This window comes from Dermacentor andersoni, chromosome 4 (assembly GCF_023375885.2).
Source record: "Dermacentor andersoni chromosome 4, qqDerAnde1_hic_scaffold, whole genome shotgun sequence".
In the NCBI taxonomy this organism is placed as follows: domain Eukaryota; kingdom Metazoa; phylum Arthropoda; class Arachnida; order Ixodida; family Ixodidae; genus Dermacentor; species Dermacentor andersoni.
The window spans coordinates 196,570,615-196,590,984 of record NC_092817.1 but is presented as its reverse complement, the minus strand read 5'-3'; the positions used below and the strand labels follow the sequence as shown (position 1 = coordinate 196,590,984).

The following is a 20,370-nucleotide window of genomic DNA, read 5'->3' as shown; positions in this document are numbered from 1 at the left end:
TTTCTCTTGCTCAAACTACACACTCCAGCTTCTTAAGGCCCATCTAACACTGAAAACTGCATTTTGACCGCAGATAGCTAAATGAGTTATTTTTACACAAATCTAGCCTTTGCAAATTTCAACTTCATTTATGGTGTATCCTTGATTTTTCCAGCTCAGGCCAAGCAAAAGGCACCTGCTGTCACTCGCAACCATAAGAAGACGAGCACACATATTTATAAACATAATGTTCTGTGAACATGAACATTGTTGGAATTGGGACATCCTGTGCTTCCAAGATTCTCTTTGAGTTAGCTTGTGTTAGCAAGCTCATGCAAACTGTGTGCATTCTTCTGTGTTTTTTCTTCCAAGTATTTGAACACTTCGGTGAAACTGAGTAACTGCCAACGCTCTAGGGTAATAATAATAGCAGCAGTTATTCAAAAATCGCTGAGCCTAGCCTTGGTAGATTGGGATTGGGAGTGTAGTCACTGAACGAATTGGGAGAAAGGTCAGGGTGTCTACCAAGTTGACATTTCCAAACTCCCTGAGCTTTCCAGGTTTTCCCTGAGTGCCTTTGCCAAATTCAATGGTTGAGCCAGAAATTTCTTTTATGCAAAGGCAGGCTGACAATCATGTCACCCAATGCTGTCACTGTCTAGCAAGCATGTTAAAAAAGCGACTTAATCCAGTTTGAATAGTAAGGAGCAGTGTTTAGTTTGCTCCAAAAGAAAACAGAAGGCAGTTGTTAGTAAAATGCACAGCGAATAAAATATCTTCGAAAAAAAAAATGGTAAAACCCATTGCAAATAGAGTCGAGCATTCTCAAATACGAATAAAAAGGAGATGCATACAAAAGCAAATATTTTCAAATATGAGCTATTTCTATCAACTTATAGCAAGCTCATTGGTATGAGGCCCAAACTTTGTAACAAGTGAGATCCTATCCCAGCAGCTGGAAAGTCAACCTCAACTGTCCTGACATACACTCAGCCCGCGCACAACGCCTCAGTGTTGCGTTTCACTGCTTTTAAGTGTTTATTTGGTTTGGATGATTGTCACCGGCATTTCGACGTCAACCAACACTTTTTTTTTTTTTTTAGCTCAAGCTCCTTGAAAGAAGTGACGGCACGCCTCCGTTCTCATTCATTCCTCCGTACGTAGGTCCTTTGTGTTCTCGTCCTCCTTGAGCCACGCGTTCGCCACATGGACCATTTGAAACATCGTCTTGGTCAGTTTTACAGTCAACGTCCGATTTTTCGAACTCTCTAGGGGCCACGAAAACGTCCGAAAAATCGGGCAGTTCGAAAAAAATAATGCATGTCTTTTATTGCTCTTATGGGTTGAAATCGCCACAGGCACATCCGAAAAAGCTCCGAAGGCTTGCCAGTACACTTATTAGGCCTATCAGTGCTCCTACTGTGACAGGAGATAACGGGTGCATGCGTGTATAATTAAGGAATGCATAATGTGTTCAAGAGAACAGACTGGTGGGCTTGTTGGTACTAATAACTAGCACTGTGTCTTCCTTCTCCTGTTCTCGTGTTTTTTTTTTTCCGTGCTTCCCCACACTTGTTATGCTTCACTGCAATACTTTTGCATATGCTTCGCCGCATGGCAGGCATGTACTAAGGCAAAACTAACAGTTGCAAATCGGCTTTATGCAACGCATCGTGCATTCCGAGCGTCGAAGCCATGGAATCGCGATGACCACAAAGGTGGAGTCGGTGCCATTGCTCACAGTGGTAATTCTTTCAATGAAAAATACAGCACCGAACGGCAAGAAGCCTAATAGCGAACGTCAAAGCAGCTAGGCCTAGCGGTGCGGCAGCGGTGGCTACGGCTGCCATCGGATCAGCATGCGAGAGCGCCAGTTCGAGGCAGCGAGGCAATCAAAACTGCAGCAGTGGTGGCTTTGATTAATGCCGTTTCGGACCTTCGGTCGCGGCAAAAAGTCCGGAAAATCGGAAGGCGAAGGGTTCTTGCGTACAAAATTTCAGATACATTTTCAGAGAAGTTCTATGGGGTACATGGTGGTGCCACGAAGTCGTCCGAATTATGGGGCATCCGCTAAGTCGGCCGTTGACAGTACAACTGCTCCAGCCGATGACATGGCGTCAAAGACAATTCGTTGCGATTCCTCTCTATTACTCGCGCCAGCATTACAGCGATGTCCATTCCCTTTCAATAAAATTACAGTTAATTTTTCCTGATAGAAGCACAAATTCCCCGAGTTTTCCCTAAGTATTTCCTGACTATTCAAAATCCCTTAGAATTCCCGGCTTTCCCGGTTGGTAGACACCCTGAAGGTAGCTGCAATGTAGTATTTGTTTTGCATGTGACCTTATTACCATCACAATGTAGAGTACCAGAAGACTTCCAAGTGGCACTGCACTTAGCATTTATCCATAACAAGACTGAACATATTGAATTTTTGTTGATAAGTCTTTTTATTATTTACTTATTATAAAGCGAATTCATCAGTGCTCACATGTATTTGAGAAAACATCTAGCCACTCATGTTACGCTCACCTCTTTCATGTACAGCTTAATTTGTTCTCCACATTTTTGCAGACACGCTAGAGAAAGACGATGTCACCCCTTTGTCACAGGCCCGCTATCCCTGCACCACAAACTACTTTCAAACTGTTCAACTTACACATCAGATTACATCAGCCTGACTGCCGTGCTCCCCTTCCAGCTTAATGTGTTCTGTCACAGGGCGTCATGCAAGGTCTGTACAACAGGCCATTGAGCTAATTGCAAACGCACAAGCTTAAAAATGTGTTGCTTGGGGCACAGATGCCATTTCAAGACATGCAAGGATGGTTATAAGCACTCTTCCTTCTTCAAACGCAGACGACGACTCATCTGCACTTGCGCCACCTAATTGATTAAACAAAGCTGTCAATTGTTCCACAATGCTTTATCGGCTAGCCTTCTAATTAGCTTAGTAGGTAGAGCATTGCCTCACTAAGATAGAGGAACTTGATTCCATACCCAGACCAAAATGAGCTCTTATTTGAACATGAAGTTTTTCTCAGCAACCAGTGAGATTTTCCTATGCAAGTTAATGCTATTTTAATGTGAATGTCTAGTTTCCATTTCACTGCATCACTGCAACAATTCGGTTCACAAAGAACAGGCGCATATATGACTTAGTGAATGTTCAATTGCAAGAAAAGCCTTAGCATTGTAAGAACATATAATTCACATTTATTCACACCTTGTCTTCAAATTTGTCCCCATGTAAAGATGGCAACATTTGTTGCAAAGAGACCAACAGCCTAGCAACAAATTACTTTTCTGGGAACTTGGAAATGTCCCCACACTCATATCTATTCTATCCTTACACATGAGGCTATTTGCAATGCTAATTATATTTGAGCTCTAGTTAATGAAAACTTGGAGCAACACTTAGTGAATGTCTTGTATTTTGTATGATGCCATAGCACTAGAACAAGGTGAAGATAATTTGAATTCCGAATGAAGAGACCCACATCTTCAATCACTAGAAAAGACCTGCCAACCTTAGAATTAAAACAACACTACAGTGGAAGGCAAAAAAATGCTAAACATTTGTTAAAAAATACTAAAAATTATTGAATTATTCAATATATTTACTGTTAGTTAAAGATTTGCAGACTTTGTTCAGTAGAGACGCTGTGGTTGAGCTACATTTATAGTTGCGGCAACATGATCCCTGCCTCAGACAAGCAGAAATGTTTAGGAATTTTGTTAATACAATATTCCTGCAACAACTGTCGAAGATACGGTTACTGCTATACATTCTTTCTATTAGTCGCCGCTGCCAAGCATGTAATGAGCCAAAAAATTTAGCCATGAAACATAATTCAGTGACTGCACTGGTCTTCCTTTTTGCAGCTATTTTAACCCTAAAATTTACACGGATGAAAAATCATGAACGAGCGCTAAAAATAGGGCATTTTACAATAAAGCCATAAGAATTGGCAAGTATGCTAACATTTGCTCATATGTGATGTAACATATCCTTTTATTAGCTTAATGTAAAAGTTTCAGGCTCTAAAATCTATTTAATTCGCCAATCAACAATGTTAAAAAAATATTTCCAAGTGACACTCAGCCCACGCTGTTTATAAACATGCAAGCATGAGTCTCGACATTAGCATTCCCACAGATCCTTCTTGGTATCAAAAAAGCACCAAAAGGCTACCCATGTTCAAACATCATACCCCTAGTCCTTGATTAGATACATGACTTGTTGACTAAGTCTTTCAGCCGCCTGTTTATGTCAATAACTACTCTTCCTTTTTATGTCTCAGTATCTCGAGCAAAACCCAAGGACACACTTCTTCAGTTCCTAGTTTATAATAACAATTTCATATCTATTTTATCCTCACACATTAGGCTATGTGCAGAGTGCATGATTGCTTAAATTAACAATCCTAGTAAGGCTAGTACCATTACATTTGAGCTCCAGTTAATGAAAACTTGGAGCAGCACTTGGTGAATGTCTTGTATTAAAAATATATTAATGGTTTCTTTTTGTGGACCTTAATTTTACCAAGTAGTACTGCAGTACATAAGGCAGAAGATCCCATGCACAAATTCTTGTTTATCTATCCATCTACTTACACTTCACTTGTGTGACCCCTACATATGATGCATGAAACTCAAAACTAGCCATGTTCTACCTTGTTGATAACGAAATCTACTGCATGTCCCAGCGAACATTAGATACGCTGATAAAAAAGGAATTTTAAATGCGGTGCAAGATACAATTATAAGGCGTATGGTGTTCGGTCATCAGACCTATGACGACCGTACAACGTAGGTCTTAAGATTGTATCTTGTACCATGTCTTTTTATTTCCTTTTTTTTTTTTTGCACAGCTTGGCTAATATTAGCTGGGACACCCTATATGCATGTAACCAAAAAAGCCAATACTGTCCTTGGTTGTCAATCTCTGTGAGACTCGCTTACATGCCAAACAAATACCTCCAATGCTTCAGTACATATGGGACCCCTCACATATTTTTATGAATATGTTTTTTCAAAATAATGCAGCATGATAATTCCTTCCCGACAATTTATATTATACAACTACAATGAGCTGAAATCATGTGCCAAAATGCCTTTCAGCAGGTTTATTGTATTTCACCTTCTATTAACTCTCGTCACGTGGCCGTTTCAACCTGGGCTGCCATGAGCATCCACCAACCATGATAAAGCCATGTATCCTATTTCAATTCATCCCATAGCACATCCATGCTTTATTTTCTTGTCCAGACAAAAATATCATAATGGACCTGCCACGAATACAGTTCAGTGCTCCAGCCTTGCCCTCTGTAAAGAATCTGTTGAAGGTGTCATCTTCACACAACACAACTGACCCCCATTTTTGTGAACAAGTCTTAATGACCGGACATACTGGACACCACCATGAGAAGCCACTAATACCTTACTTTGCCCGAACAGTCACATTTACGTTTTCTTTTTTTCCTGCTTACAATACATGGCAGAATATCTTTTTATGTCAGTTTCCCCTTTGACATGAAAAATTTCCTAGACATGATTGTGAAGCCCCGTCTACTGCATAAAATGTTTACAAACAGTCGAAATGTGGCCCATGAGTAATGTTACCAGATTCCTCGGATGCCAAAGCATGACAGAGAGAGGGATCAGAGATAGAAATGAAATTCAATATTTATTCCAAGCTTCGCAATTTGACGGAAAACATTTTTTCCCAAGCTCCTCAGCAAATTCTGGTGTTTCGGAATTATTTTACGTACTTCCAACAAAAGAGTGACAAGCAAGAGGGAATAAAAACAGTGTGGTGTTTACTGCACTTTGGCTTGGCAATGGCTCGTTACCAACATATTGAGAAGTTCCTTAGAGCTGGATTGAGGAAACTTACAAACCGTACGTGGCCATGCTTGCTATAAGGGTTGCAACCTTATAACTATTCGGAAAGCCAACCGTTTCCTTGCACTGATGTTATTGATCAGAATCTCAGTTTCGCGAGAAAGAGCTCCATTCTACCAATCACGGGAGGTCAAGCATTTTCGAACCATAGTAAGATTGCACGACAGGTGCTGCTGCCTCACTTCAGGTGGTGTTTTGCTTTCCCGACTGCCTCTCGAGTCTCTTGAACTGAAGCACCACCCACTAGACAAAGTGATCAGCCGATTCGGCACCACACGGCAGGTATTTTGGGACAACTAAGAAACCGGAGAGGCCAAACCAGGACAAAAGACCATGTCACAGGTCCATTCTGTCATCACACCCACTCTGTCACTTTTGCTGTTTGCATCATACAACCAGGCGAACTCATCATGTTCCACTTAATTTCAACTACAATATTAGCTACGCCCATTTACTTTTGTACCCATATTGTTGTCTTCCTGCCATCAGGTTATGGCCACTAACGTTTCAGCCAATATTTTTCTTTTATTTGTTCCCTGCACAGTCCTTAGCTCTTGCTTGGGCTTCTTCGTCATCCTCGAATTTTCAGCATCATGGAATACTACAGGTTGAATGTCACGACTGCATACTTCATTTTTCAATGACAGTACTGAGCTGCTGTTCATAGATTGAGAGTGCCTACCACATGTGCTCTAATCCACTTTTATGTGTCATGAAATTGCCGTCTCATCTGATATAGGTCCCATGCCACTATTAGGCCTGCAACAACACACTCTATCACCACTTCATCCAAGAGTCTTACAATCAATTTATTGCTGGGCAATTGAGTGTTGCGTTAAGAAAAGCTTTGCCAGATCAGGTCTACAATCATTCGCTGTAAGTCACCTCCAACTTCTCCAACTTTACTGAACAGGACAATGTCATCTGTTATTCTCAGGTTACTGAGATGTTCAACATAAGTCCTTACAAACTTAGTCCTTCCCAATCTAGTACCTTGAATACTTCCTGCAAGCATGGAGTGAATACAGCAGTGATAAAGTACAGCCCAGTAAGCTTACAGCATCAGGAATTAGAGAAAAGACATCTGTGCGTGAGCTTCGTCTACAATGTTTCTGGTGTCTACAGCAGTGCTTTGTGGAAGCAAGGTATGCTACAGAAGATAGCTTCCCCAGAAAGCTTACAAGTTATTCAACGGCCCAACAGTATTAGTGGTGTGGACAAGAGAGGCAGCCTGAAGGCATGACAAGGGGTTTGCACGACTAAATAAACTTGCACATTGATGCAAAGAAAGAGCGGTCAACAAACCTTGGAAGTACTAACCAAATGAAACATAGCAACAAAACAAAGGGCATAACTGCTGTTGTCTGCATGAAAACAATGTGCACATAATATCATCTTGTCATTATGCAAATCGAGGATCGGACAACACTGCCTTTTGTTTACTGTCACATGATTCAGCCCTTCTCTACCAACCGACTCAACGTGTGATCTCATATTATCTTTTCCCCTCTTCCAAAGTTTGCCCTCTCTTTGACCTTGACCTTTCCAAAATACGATTCTAGTCTCCGGACATTTCGATCTTAATAAAGTGTCTCGGCAACCACGATACACCATTACAAGAGCAGGGTAGTCCCATTTGGCAAGACTCTTCTTCACTCTTTCCACTAAATGCGACATGTACTAGGACTCTCACCTCTCCCTTACCAGTACTATGTCATGTTTCATGGACAAGCTACTTATGCATGAGGAGCACGTTTTCGTGTCCTTACAATCACAAGATACACAAATGACATTTCAGTGTCACATTTCATAACCAGGCACGCTTTGCCACATAGCATCTGTGCATCTATGGAAGCTTAACCCAAAGGGGAAGGAGACCAACCTGGAGGTTAAGGCAGCTCTGTCAAAAACCAAGCATGACTAAAAAAAGAAAGAAATTATAAAGATAAATATGAATGAAGCTCCCTGGAACAAAGCTTCTGGTCCAGTCACAAAACAGTCCTACAGCATGGCCTAAAGGGGGTCTTTGCAAATACGTAGGTTTAACATAGCCAAACAGTCACATGCAACACTAATATCAAAAGCCGCAACCAAATATGCAGCACTAATGGTGCACCCAGACCACAACTGTGTCTTGTGCCTAGCCGCTGTAGAAGACTGAAAGCAAAGAGAACATCACAACAGACATCTTACCCCATCTGTTGCACCCTTCAGAAGCTGGATGAACTTTTTTGTGAGGAGACCAAGGGACGTGTCATACCGGTTGCGTTCCCCACCTACATAGGAAATTAATAAAAATAAATTGCACTGCAAGGCTTTTCATAACCTTGACTGCTAGTGTTGAGTACTTCGAGAGTGCTGAAGAAACTAGAAAGCTGCAAGCGGTGTCTATCTCATAATGGAAAATATTCCTACAAGCTAGTTAGGTATGTTGGTTAAACTTTAGAAGAAAGTTTAATGATGGGAATTTGCAGAACCAATGGGTGCTGCCTTTTTGTTCGAACGTGATAAGTGCCACTGCTGCTCTACATGTCTGTCAACACCAAAGTCTTGTAATACTATTGGCTGATAATGCTTGCAATGCAGCAGTCACATGGTTTTGCTTTTGACATATCATGCTCGTCCAAGTGACACAACCTAGCAGGATGAACGTACCTTTGCGAAGTTGGCTTCCTGCTGAGCTGGCCAGACGCCCCTTCTTTGCCGCTGGTGCCTTAAAGGCAAACGGCTCGGGGGACTCCATGTCTAGCCGGCGCTTGACCTGAAAGCACCACAGGGAGAACCAACACTAAGACGGGGAATGTGCATTACTAGTGCATACTGCTAACTGGGGCTTGCTATGCTCTATCTAATAATTGCATAGGCTCGTGGCAATCGGCCCTAGAAATAGCTTCTTAAGGTACCTCATTTCGAAACACTGGTTAAACAAGCCGGGGATTAATGGCTCCTGTCAAACGTCGTGCGCAAATATCACACGCGGTGACGGTAGTAACGCTTTGATTCCTGCTGAACCAGAGATCCAAGACGACGTACCAGCAAACAACACGTACTATCGTCATGACAAATTTCTGCTATGAAAGCCGCTGTGAACAGCCACGTTCTAGAGCCGATCACGAATCGAGCCGGCTTAGCGGCCACGCGGGTACACATGTGCGCGCCATCGAAGTCCCGAAAAAAACATCGGAGGGCGTGGGAAAAAAACACGAGCAGCCGTCGGCGCCCGACCGTGTCGACGCTGGCCGGATTAAAACGAAAAAGAAAAAAAGAAAAAAGAACACCTCAAACGCCTTAAGAAGGGACTATGAGGTCGCCGGTGAAATCAGTTTATAATCAGCCCAAGCTGCCGAAAATCGCTAACCACAGCAGCTGATGAAGCCACGCAACCGCCAGCCGCGAGGATCTGCGCAGTGTGCTCCCGCGAGTCCCCCCCCGCCACGCATACACGTTGTACGCTTCGTCCATTTTACAGTAAAGCGTGTCGTTTCGCGGGACCAGCTACACCAGGCCCCGCAGTAACATGGGTCGTGGCCTAAGATTTTAGGATTCTGCCCACCGATCGCCGCACACGGGCCGGAACGCCCGAAAACGGATAGCCGCAGTGACCGGACGCACACCTGCCCCTTTAGGGGTGACAAGCGCACGCACGGTGCCACTGCTGTGACACGACAACGGTTTCGATCGCGAGCTCAGGGCGTGTGTTCCCGCCGCAGCGGCGGTAATTAGGCAAGCTGGCCAGGGCAGGCAACACCAGTGGCGCAGGTGACCAGCTCGAAACCGCGGGAGGCGAAGTGCCCGCTGGGGGAGATGGCGAGGGAGGACACGTTAACAGCGGACACGGCGTGTGCATTGTTCTTCCGGGGCACGCATTGCTCTTGCGCTTCGGGACGGAATCACGAAAAGCAGAAATATGCGAATGATGAAATAATGAATCTTCCTTTAGGTGTTCGAAGCACACGGCCGACTTCAACGGTCACTCGGTGGTTCGTGGTAGCCACAGCCCCGAAGTCGCAAGTCAAGGCAGGGCGATCGGAAATAAAAAGGACGAGTTTTTTTCCGACCTGCGCAGTTCGTCCGGATTTCCACGGGATTCGAGACGCATCGTCCGGCAAATGGTTACCGTGCAGTGGGGTCCGAACACCCCTGGGGGGTAGTCGGCGCCTAAGTTCCCTGGGCCCAATCGCGGAAGTCGTTTGTAAACAAAGGAAGCCAAAGGGCACAGCGTCCGCAAAATGCCTTTCCGCGACCGCATCCGGTCAACCTTCAAACGGTCCTAGGTCAAGCCCGAGGTCCGTGGAGATTCCTGATGACCCACCTGGTTCCTCTCGGCGGGCGGCTTGGCCGGATTGCGGGCCAGGTAGAAGTGGTCGGGAGTCTGTCCGTACTCGTCCATCACAATGGCAGCCGCCGGCAGCTGGCCCGGCTTGACGATTGAGCGCCGCGATCCTCCTGGTTCCTTGGCCGTGGGTGTCTTGAAGCTTCCGCTGGTCATCTCCGGATGAACGAAGTCCACCTGACGCGTGGAGATCATCATCCCTCGACGCGATGTGGCCCGCACCGCCAGCAGCCGGCGCCCAGCACAAAGTAGGCTTCCGCTACGCGGACATAGTGGACCTCGAAAAATCCCCCTCCAAACAATTACTCGTCCCTGCGATCAAAACTGTGCCATGATTGTAGAACTAGATGGATCAGGGAGTCGAACCAATGTGATCCGGAACTAAAACAATCGATTAAAGGGACCGGATGACTTCGATTTAAATGTCCACCGCGGAGGGTATAACGCTCCGGCCGTTTCGCGCAAAAAAAGCGCCGCGTACAAAGACGCGCGCTCTCGTCGTATTTCGCGCGAAAATATTCCCGCCAGAGGGTTGAGGCAGGTTGCGATGCACGGTTCACCGCATCTTGCTCCCAAAACGGTCCGAAATCGCATATTCTCGCACAATTACCGTGCCATATTGAAAAGCGTTGCTTCATTTGTGTTACTTGCTACTACAATCAAACTTAGATGCGATCAATTTCGATTATTTCATGAAATAATTCAGACGATGATAGGAACCGCGGAGCAAACCACTGCCGTTCTCGCTTCTAAAAACTTCTTCGTGCGTCTAAATGGCGCTTGCTTGTAAAATTCTAAATTCTTTCTGACTGCATGAGCTGCGACAAGCCGTTATTGTTAAAATGGTAATGGATTTATCACTCTTCTAACACAAACAGTTTTCTTTCAGTCTCGACGACTCTGACAAGAGTCGTCTGCTTCGCCCCGGCCCCGCCTACCAATCGCGTTTCGCCCCACGCTATTGGGCCGCCTGCGGCCAATGAAAAGGCCATACATATAAATATGGCGGCGCTTGGTACGCACGCATGCGAGAGCGTGGTTGATCCGGAACTCAGAGAGCTGGCAGAGCTAGGCCAAGGCTGGCGGTCAGCCGGGCTGTCACGTGATGGTACATTTGTGACAGCTGTGTGTGTGACAGCAGTAGCTTTCGGGTGTCGCGGGACGGGCTATGCGGCCGTGCGATGACCGCTACCTTGGCCTGCGATGTGTCGGAGAAGAAGAAAGCCGACAAGCGTGCCCACTACGCCCCCTTGGCCGGAGGCCAGAACCCGGCGGGACGAAAGAGGAGCCCATGCCGTAAGCACGCGCGGCACTTTTCAGTCCGCGCCTCGGTTGGTCGCGCGCGCGCTGTCCCCTTGCGACGATGAAATCGCGCTGTGCGGTCGTTCCGTGCAGGTTATCACGGGCAATGACCGAGGAGTGAACTGCGAGCGAGCGCCTTGTCAAACGCGGCTGGTGCTGCTGTAGCGATGCTCGCTACGAGCACATGCCACGTTCCGTAAATGTCGTGACCGTGTACCGCTTCACTCGGAAGTAGAACACACAATCGGCTGTACGCTCATACAATGCGCTGAGTGCGATTGATACATACGTGGTTGCCCCGGGTACTGTGCATTGCGCATTGCTGACGGACCGAAACTACTTAGCGCAGCCACCATATGCTCGGGGAATTCCGGCGCTCAGTACGCGTATGCGCTTTTAAAAAAACATGGGTGCCCAGCTGCGCGTTTCCGGCATTATCGCCTCAGCTGCAAGCAACCTGTTCGTCTGCGAGCTTCTGTATCTCGTTGTGCTTACACGTCAGAAATTGAACTTCTTTAGTGGCTCGGCACATGATATGCCATTTTTTTCGCTGCCACAAGTATATTTCCTCACTCGTGTTTTGTGCAGCCTACACAGTGAGCTTACGTCTGCAAGTGATTAGTTACTCGTAACTATGTTAACATGGTGCGTCAAAGTACGGTTCGTAATAAATCGTTCGCATTCATTTCTTCTCCTAACTGGCACTTAAATAACTAAAATAACTGACACTTAAATGCCAATTTCACCTGCTAAAAAGTGTAGTGATGCAACCGTGAGGGCTGAGACCATACGTCAATCTTGCTGCATGCCGGATCTTCATGTGTTCAAGACCTTGTGCTCACGTCCCATCTGATGGTACTCAGGACAGCATGCTCGGACCATTGCTTTTTTTAATCTTCATTAATGCTTGGTCAGCTTTTGTTTTGTCAAAAATTATGCTTTTTGCTGACTACAGTATTGCGGTGTCTATACTATATAGATACTAGAGCAGCTTGTCCCCGTCCATGTCAGAAATAATTTATAATTTAACAAGCAAGCACCATTAAGACACATAGAGTTTTTAGAAGTGAGAACGGTGGTGGTCTGCTCCGCAGTTCCTATCGTTGTCTGAATTATTTGACAAAGAAACTGCAGTTTATCACATCTAAGTTTGATTCTAGTAGCACAAATGAAGGAATGCTTTTCAAAATGCCACTAAAACTGTGCAAGAATGTCCCATTTCGGACCCTTTTGGGAGCAAGATGTGGCAAACCGTGCATCGCAACCTGCCTCAAGCCTCTGGTGGGAATATTTTCATGCGAACGGCACTGTCTCATTGAGCGATGCAAAGGTTCAACTGACGTAGTCAGAGAGTCTTCTGTGCTTCCGTGCAAAAGTCCCTGACAGGGTGTTACCCTGTCAGTGTCGCACGATTCCATTGCCAAAGCGTCCCGATGTCACAATTGGTCAAGATGCCACCATTCCGTTCCTTGAGCTGTGTCCACTGTGACCATGCACTTTCCTTGTTTATCATGCACAGTACCAGGTATCCCTTTTTTTTTCACTGGCTGGAACGTTTGAGTCAACATGCGCTGTCCAACTTGCCATCGCTCCTGACATTCGGTACACGGCTGTTTACTGCCTCGGCGGCCATGCAGCGTGTTGTAGTCAAGCTCTGTCCTTGTTTGATGTCCCAACAAAAGTTCTGCCGGGGATTTGACTTCCTTCACTGGCGTGTGATGATAATGGAGCAAAAATGTTGAGTCCGTGTTTTAGCTGGATTCCTATGTTTTTCTTCAATGCGTCTTTCAGGGTTCTTATGGCCCTCTCCACTAAACCATTTGATTGCAGGTAATAGGGCATGCTAGTCATGCGTTGTATTTGGTTCTGAGCCAGGAAATTACTGAAGTGGCAACCTGTGAACTAAGGTCCATTATCTATCGCAAGTGTGCGAGGTAGGCCTAACCTCTCAAACATAGCCCTGAGGGCCTTTGCTGTCGGCTATTTCATTGGCAGTGCTTCTATCCACTTTGTTTCTGAAGCCACGGCCACCAATATGGTGTGTCCTTTGATGGGACCTGCATAATCAGAGTGTAACCGGCTCCATTTTTCTCCAGTTGTGGGCCATGGAAGAAGAGTTCGTGCTGGAGGCATCGCCGCAGCTTGTACACAAGCAGGACATGCACATACCATTCACTCAAGAACAGGGATCTTGCTATGTTCTTTATGGCCATCATGCTTGGGTGTGTCTCATGGAGTAAGTCCAAGGTGCAGCAGGTTAGAGCTGCAGGAAGCACAATGCGGTGTCCCCAGTAAACCAAATCTTGACAGCATGTAAGCTCAGCCTTCTTGCGGAAGTATGGCCAGAACCGAATTTGCTCTTCAGACAAAAATTTCAGTCAGCCTCTTTTAATCCAATATTTCGCTGGCTGCAGCAACGGATCCGTTTCTGTGAAATCTGCCACTTCTCTGACAGTAATGGCCTTTCTTACCAAACACTCATAGTAAAGAACATACTCTGGCAGATCCTCTGTGCTATTATTCTATTTCGGATGGCAACCGTATGCAAGTAAACAATTACCGACCCATATCCTTGACGTCAGTTTGCTTCAAGGCCCTAGAACATGTTATTGCGAAACATATTATTAGTTTTCTTGACACTAACGAGTTACTTTCCACAATCCAGCATGGATTTAGGAGCGGTCTTTCTACGGTGACACAGTTAACAGAAACACTTTGATTTCTACTTGGGCATAGATGCACACCTACAAACAGACGTAATAAGTGTTGATTTTAGGAAAGCTTTCGATAAGGTTTCTCACCGTAAGTTGCTTTTTAAGCTTCATAAAATAGGAATAGGTTAAGAAGTAATACAATGGATATAGGTCTATTTATCTATGCATCAACAGTCTGTAAGGATTCAGGATTACATATCAGATCCATTGCGTGTGTACTCTGGGGTTCCCCAAGGTTCCGTTTTGGGACCAATACTGTTTTTGTTGTTTGTTTGTTAATCACGTCGGTGCACCAGTTGAACCGCCTGTTAAAATGAAACTTTTTGCCGATGATTGATTTATTCCCCAATAGGTTGCGAAGGTGACCAATTAATCTCAATAGATGTTTACAGGCATTAGACGAGTGGTGTTTAAAATGGGACATGGAAATAAACCATAGCAAAACAACATTTACACATATTCGCTCAAGTAGGAGCGAACTTTCCTTCATATACCACATCGGAAACCATCCTCTGAATAATGCAGCTTCTTTCAAATACTTAGGAGTCAGTATTATGCACACATTGCAATGGCGCTCACACATTGATAACATATGTTCCAAGGCAAACCAAAAACTATACTTTTTAAAGAAAAAACTGGAGTGCGCTACACGGGACGTGAAATTAAGAGCCTACAAAACATTTGTACGGCCAGTCCTGGAGTACGCTTGTGTTGTGTGGTCCCCTCATCAGAAAGTTCTGAAAGCAAAATAGAAAGAATACAAAGGTTGGCAGTCCGTTTCATATGCAGTAAATACCGACGCATGGAGTCTGTTACAGCCTTGTTAAAATCTTGTGAACTAGGGCCTCTGGAGGAATGCAGACGTAAGCATAGGCTAAAGTTTCTTTTTAAAATCATGAGTGGGCGAACAAAAATAAACAAGGATCTATAGCACAACTGCGAGTCGGCCTAGTTGGAACAGATTCATTATTTTAAATCTTTTTGTGCGCAAACAGACGGGGACAAAGAAGAGGGGCAACACAAGGACGAGCGCTTTCTAACAACTGGTTTTATTTTCGAAGAACTTCCTGCTTAAGTACCCACAGATCTGCGCGACCTGTTGATTAGATCGCGCAGATCTGTGGGCTTAAGCAGGAAGTTCTTCGAAAATAAAACCAGTTGTTAGAAAGCGCTCGTCCTTGTGTTGCCCCTCTTCTTTGTCCCCGTCTGTTTGCGCACAAAAAGTTTTTAAATAATGAAGCAAGGATCTGTATCTACAACCTCCAGGAAGGAGATGCAATCGTCTAAACAATAGCAGATCTATTCAACCTTATTTAACACGTACTGATGTTTTTCATTTCTCCTTTTTTCCCGACACGATTGAAAGGTGGAACAGATTGCCTAATGCAGTTGTGAGCAACGAGGGCTCTGCCAAATTTGAAAATGCGTTAGATACTTTCTTTTGCAAGGATCTGTACTAAATTTTTGCTACAAGCATTTTTGTTAACTTTTCTTTGTATAACTACTGTTCTTTGCTCCTTCTTTTTTCTTGTTGCTGTTAACTACCAAGAGCGCCAGTGAATTTGTTACAGAGAAAGAAAATTATGTATCCTGTATTCTTGACACATCACCCTCCCTGTAATGACCCCAAGAACGGGGTTGGCAGTATCAAATGAATAAAATAAATTATCTTACAGCTTGTTCGGTAATGGCAAGCGACTTAAGGCATCAGCATTCAAGTTTTCCATACCCCTGTGAAACCGCAGCATATACTGATAGTTGTCTAAGAGAAGTGCCCACTGCTGCCATGGGAGGAATGTCTTTTTCTGGGTTGAACAAACCTGTCAGAGGTTTAGGGTCCAAGACCAAAACAAACTTATGGCCATATAAGTAGTTCTTAAATTATGTCACACTAAATACAAGCGCCAACGCTTCCTTTTCTAGCTGAGAATAGTTGCCTTCTGCTTTGGACAGCATCGTGGAGTGCAATCCAATAGGATAATCTGTGCCATTGATGTAGTATGAAAGTACAGCTCCCACTCCTACGGGTGAGGCATCACATTTCAACTTCAAAGGCTTGTAAGGCCAAAGTGCATCAGAAATTTTGATGCCTGTGCGGCTTGCTTCACCTTCTGGACCATGTCCGCCTGCTTTTGTTGCCATTTCCATGTAACTAGCTCCCATTGTTAGGAGACTGTACAGTGGAGCCAGTACTGGTGGACAAGTTTGGTAAAAATTTGGCATGATAGTTGATTAAACCCAAGAAGGATCTCAGCTTGCTCACAGACTTGGGGGGGGCGGTGTTCGGATGTAGTTAATTGTGCTCAATTTGGTTAATGCCACTTAATTTTTATAAAGCCAAAGTCATATCCTTCTCTGATTGGTCTTCCTTGATTCCAACTTCATATTCTTTTGAGAACAGGCTCATTGAACATATCTCCACTTACAAATACCTTGGCATTCATTTAAGCCTGTCATGATATGTAACTATGACAATTTGCTGACTGCCAACACATATATGTAGACTCTTCTACATTTCACCTATTTATTCCAAGATTGATTATGCTTCTGTCACTTGGGATTGTGACCCGTCATACGTAATGACATTGAATCCTTTTAGAATCATACTGTCCAATCATGCCGCTCTATCATAACGTAATTAAAACAATCGCTAGGCGCTGTGAAATCTTTCACTCTTCCATAAATTGTACAATTATGCATCTCTGTACAGTGACTTTATTTCAAACTACCCTCAACTATCTTCTCTCATCGCTGTCACTCATGCAAAGCCGGTTGTCTCGCATCATTTTTCGCTGGTCATCCATACCTCGAACCGCAGTTGGCTAGAATAATCTACCATCACACATCTACTAAGTCAAACTTGACAAAATTTCAAGACCCATTGCATTGACATCTCATCTCAATTGATCCTCTGTGTTCACTCAATATTTTGTTGATCCTTGTATTTACGTTTATTTATACTGTTGTCTTGCTGTTACTAATACATACTATATTCTATAATATGTCTGGATATATTGCCCTGTATCTTTATGTTTTGCTGTAGTTCCTACGTTCTGTAATTTTCTTGCTTTATTCTTTTGTTATTAGTATTAAAAGCAAAACAATGTATGCTTTATAATATTGTACTTGTGAACCATTTTTTCAGTGTATGTCCCCCTGTGTAACATCGTCCCATAATGGCCTTTAATGGAGTTCAGAATAGATATTCTAGATGAGATTGAGAAGAAAAATTGAATTTTTGAAGTTCATGCAATGCCGAGGTAATGGTAATGGAGATCCAGCCAATAGCAGCAGAGGATTAATGGTGCGATGAGATTAAGAATTTGCAGGCATATTTTGTGGAGCCGGCCAACACAAGGCATAATTGGGGACTGTTGGGCGAGGCTGTCGACCTGCGATGGACATAAAATGGTATGGTACGGTATGGTGAAACTTTAAAGAAGTCCTGCAGATCGTGAGTCTTCACGAAGCGGGCCGCTCCCACGTGGGAACCGGAAGGCCGAGCCTTTCGGCCGCATCGTGGGCCTGCTGGACAGCCCAGAGTTGGTCAGCCAGAAGAGGGCTGCGGAGAACCGCCTCCCATCTGGCCGAGCTGTTAGCGATGATAGAGCGTGACCGGGCACACCGCTAGAGCATATGGTCTAATGTGGCTATATCTCCACAATCGTGGCAGGTAGCGTTGGTGTAAGTATCCGGATATATTTTATGTAAGAGCGACGGATTCGGATAGGTATTTGTTTGTAGTGGATGGAGCGTTAATGCTTGAGCTCTATTGAGGCGCGGATGAGGAACAAAGTAGGTTCTACGGCTGAGATAGTAGTGTTTAGTAATCTCGTTGTAAGTGGAGGGCGTGTCCCTGTTCTCTGGGGAGTCGGCTTCCGATTGGTGGAGGCTAGCGCGGTGGGCAAGTTCACGCGCAGCCCCGTGAGCCGACTCGTTGAGGTTGGGAGGAGCACCCTTTATCTGACCCTGATGTGCCGGAAACCAATAAATGAAGTGGTGCGTGATTGCCTTGCCCCCAATAAGTCTGAGGGCCTGTTTGGAAACGGTGCCTTTTTCAAATGCTCTGACTGCAGATCTTGAATCACTATAGATGACATCCCGTGAGCTATCCAGCAGGGCTAGTGCAATAGCCATTTGTTGAGCTATTGCGGAGTCCCTCATCCGAACCGAGGCAGCATTGGTGATTCCTTGCCGACCATCAACAGTGACGATGGTGAACGCCCGACGTCCCTTACAAGAAGCGTCCTTTACAAGAAGAAGAAGACCTGTCGCTGATCACTGTGTATTTGCCTAAGGAGGTTGGCCGCCCTTGCCCATAAAATGACAAAAAAAAAATCACGAGCCATTCCACTGTGTAAAAGTGGATGACCAGTGAAGCTGTTTAACATACAACACAGAATTTGGAATATAGGTACAGACTCATCTACAGTGATTTATATATAGATTTGCATGGACTACAGAACTGCCACCCCGAGAAGCCAGAGGAAACTAGACACGCGTGACGTTTCGACGGAACTGCCACTACGGGAGAGCGGAAGGGAAAGAAAGGCGATACACAAGTGCTTGGAATGCCGACAAAGAGAGGGTGTTGCGAAGGTAGTCATGGGCGACACAGGTCAATGTGTATCTGGTCTTATCAGCTTAATATCTGATACACTTTGTATTTAGACCCACGATATGAAACTTATTTTTGCAAATTGGCGGAGTGCTTCAAGCCTGCTTCACCTCTGCCGCAGGTCAGCCGAGTATTGCACTATCTTTGGGATCAGGCCACAGTTTTTGGTCTACAGACGTTGATGCACTGGAAACTAGCCATATGCAGCTTCACCATAAAAGCATCCCTCCACTTGCAATTTTCCTCGTATCAAAGCTTCCATTCTTCATGATTTCGTGTGCAGGTGTATGTGTGCTACATTCCAACTTGTCCCTTTGGCCCATTCTTAGTCTGGCTTCTACTTCCTGTTACTTATTGTTGCCCTACACTCTTCCGTGCCTTCTGGAGTCAGGATGGTAATAGCCAAAATTATCCATCATGAAGTATGAGATTGCCTTAAGTATTTTAGGGGATGCTAAAGAAACACAAGATCAGTTTAGACTTAGAAGCAGTGTTTCAAAACTCTTTTTTCATTCATTTTGCAGTAAGAGGTTGATTACAAGAAGGGGAAACAAAGACCAAACTTCTCCCCCCCCCCCCCCCCTTTTTTTTTCTTCCCTCGGAGCCATGCATCGGCGCTTGAGTGTGGCGTCACAGATTTCAAATTATTTTCTCATATTTGCGCCTTTGTGGCACAGTAATACTTCTCAAAACTTGCCAGCTTCAGTCTTTCGCTCTTTTAGAATACGATAAAGTCAATCTTTACTGATGAAAAATTAACTGGGCCCAAGCAGACACTGAAAATTCATATCACAGGAAGCTGGTTTGAGAATTTCAAGGCAACGGCACCACCCATCTCTTATTATCTGCGGTTTTCTTTTTTCGGGATAATTTTGGCCTCCTCTCAGAATAAGGATGACGTTTGAAGTGAATAGTTCGGGCCTTCACCGCTGATACAAAGGTGCATATGCAAAGGGCACAGGCTCTCGTGCAGCCAACTTGTGGGGTGCGTTCTTTGCCGGACGCCACCTGTTCCTTGAGACACACATGCTGTCACGCTAGAGCTCTGTGGTATCTGGACGTTTACACGCAATCGTTGAGCGTTTGGGAAGCACAGCCCTCCTGTTCTCATGCCACCCTCTCCCCCTTTGGTGGCTGCGACAAAGAAGGATGGCTGTTACCTTCCACACCAGTGCTCGCACTACTGGAGACAACGCACATATGGCTTATATGTATAGCCACCAATACAACTGCTACAGGTGTGCTGATAAAATGCTCTGTTCTCTACACAGTCACGCAATGAAACAACAAACACTACCTAAACATCATCACTGCAACAAATATGCACCTTCAAGCTCGTCATTCTTTTAATCAAGGGAATAGCTTTCCAGAAGCATTCAGCTTTACGCTTATGTTGACAATCATTGTCGATTATTTGCGCAGTTTTATTTAAGTAACCTACTAATACAACTCGGCTTTCTCTTTAGTGTACCTTTAACTAAGAAGGTAATGGCCTTTTTTTTTTTTTTTTTGGTGCT

At 44.6% G+C, this 20,370-nt stretch overlaps 2 protein-coding genes and 1 pseudogene across 3 annotated transcripts in view; 2 read left to right on the top strand and 1 right to left on the bottom strand.

The window, feature by feature from the left end:
• Positions 1-10,675, bottom strand: part of LOC126530528 (transcription factor E2F2-like) — a 42,970-nt gene extending 32,295 nt beyond the window's left edge. The window contains exons 1-3 of one of the 2 annotated variants that reach the window (XM_050177797.2): positions 10,199-10,675; positions 8,542-8,647; positions 8,080-8,162 (exon numbers count right to left, since the gene is read on the bottom strand). In XM_050177797.2, coding sequence (XP_050033754.1) covers positions 8,080-8,162; positions 8,542-8,647; positions 10,199-10,417 — 408 coding nt within the window. In that variant the 5' untranslated portion in view covers positions 10,418-10,675. Of the gene's footprint in view, positions 1-8,079; positions 8,163-8,541; positions 8,648-9,244; positions 10,172-10,198 lie in introns of those variants that run through there. The other variant, XM_055070635.2, reaches the window with a different exon arrangement.
• Positions 10,676-11,261: 586 nt separating this feature from the next.
• Positions 11,262-20,370, top strand: part of LOC126530530 (sialin-like) — a 69,656-nt gene continuing 60,547 nt past the window's right edge. The window contains exon 1 of the mRNA XM_050177799.3: positions 11,262-11,515. Coding sequence (XP_050033756.1) covers positions 11,401-11,515 — 115 coding nt within the window. The 5' untranslated portion in view covers positions 11,262-11,400. The remainder of the gene's footprint in view (positions 11,516-20,370) is intronic.
• LOC126532491 (U2 spliceosomal RNA) lies at positions 18,848-19,018 on the top strand (annotated as a pseudogene).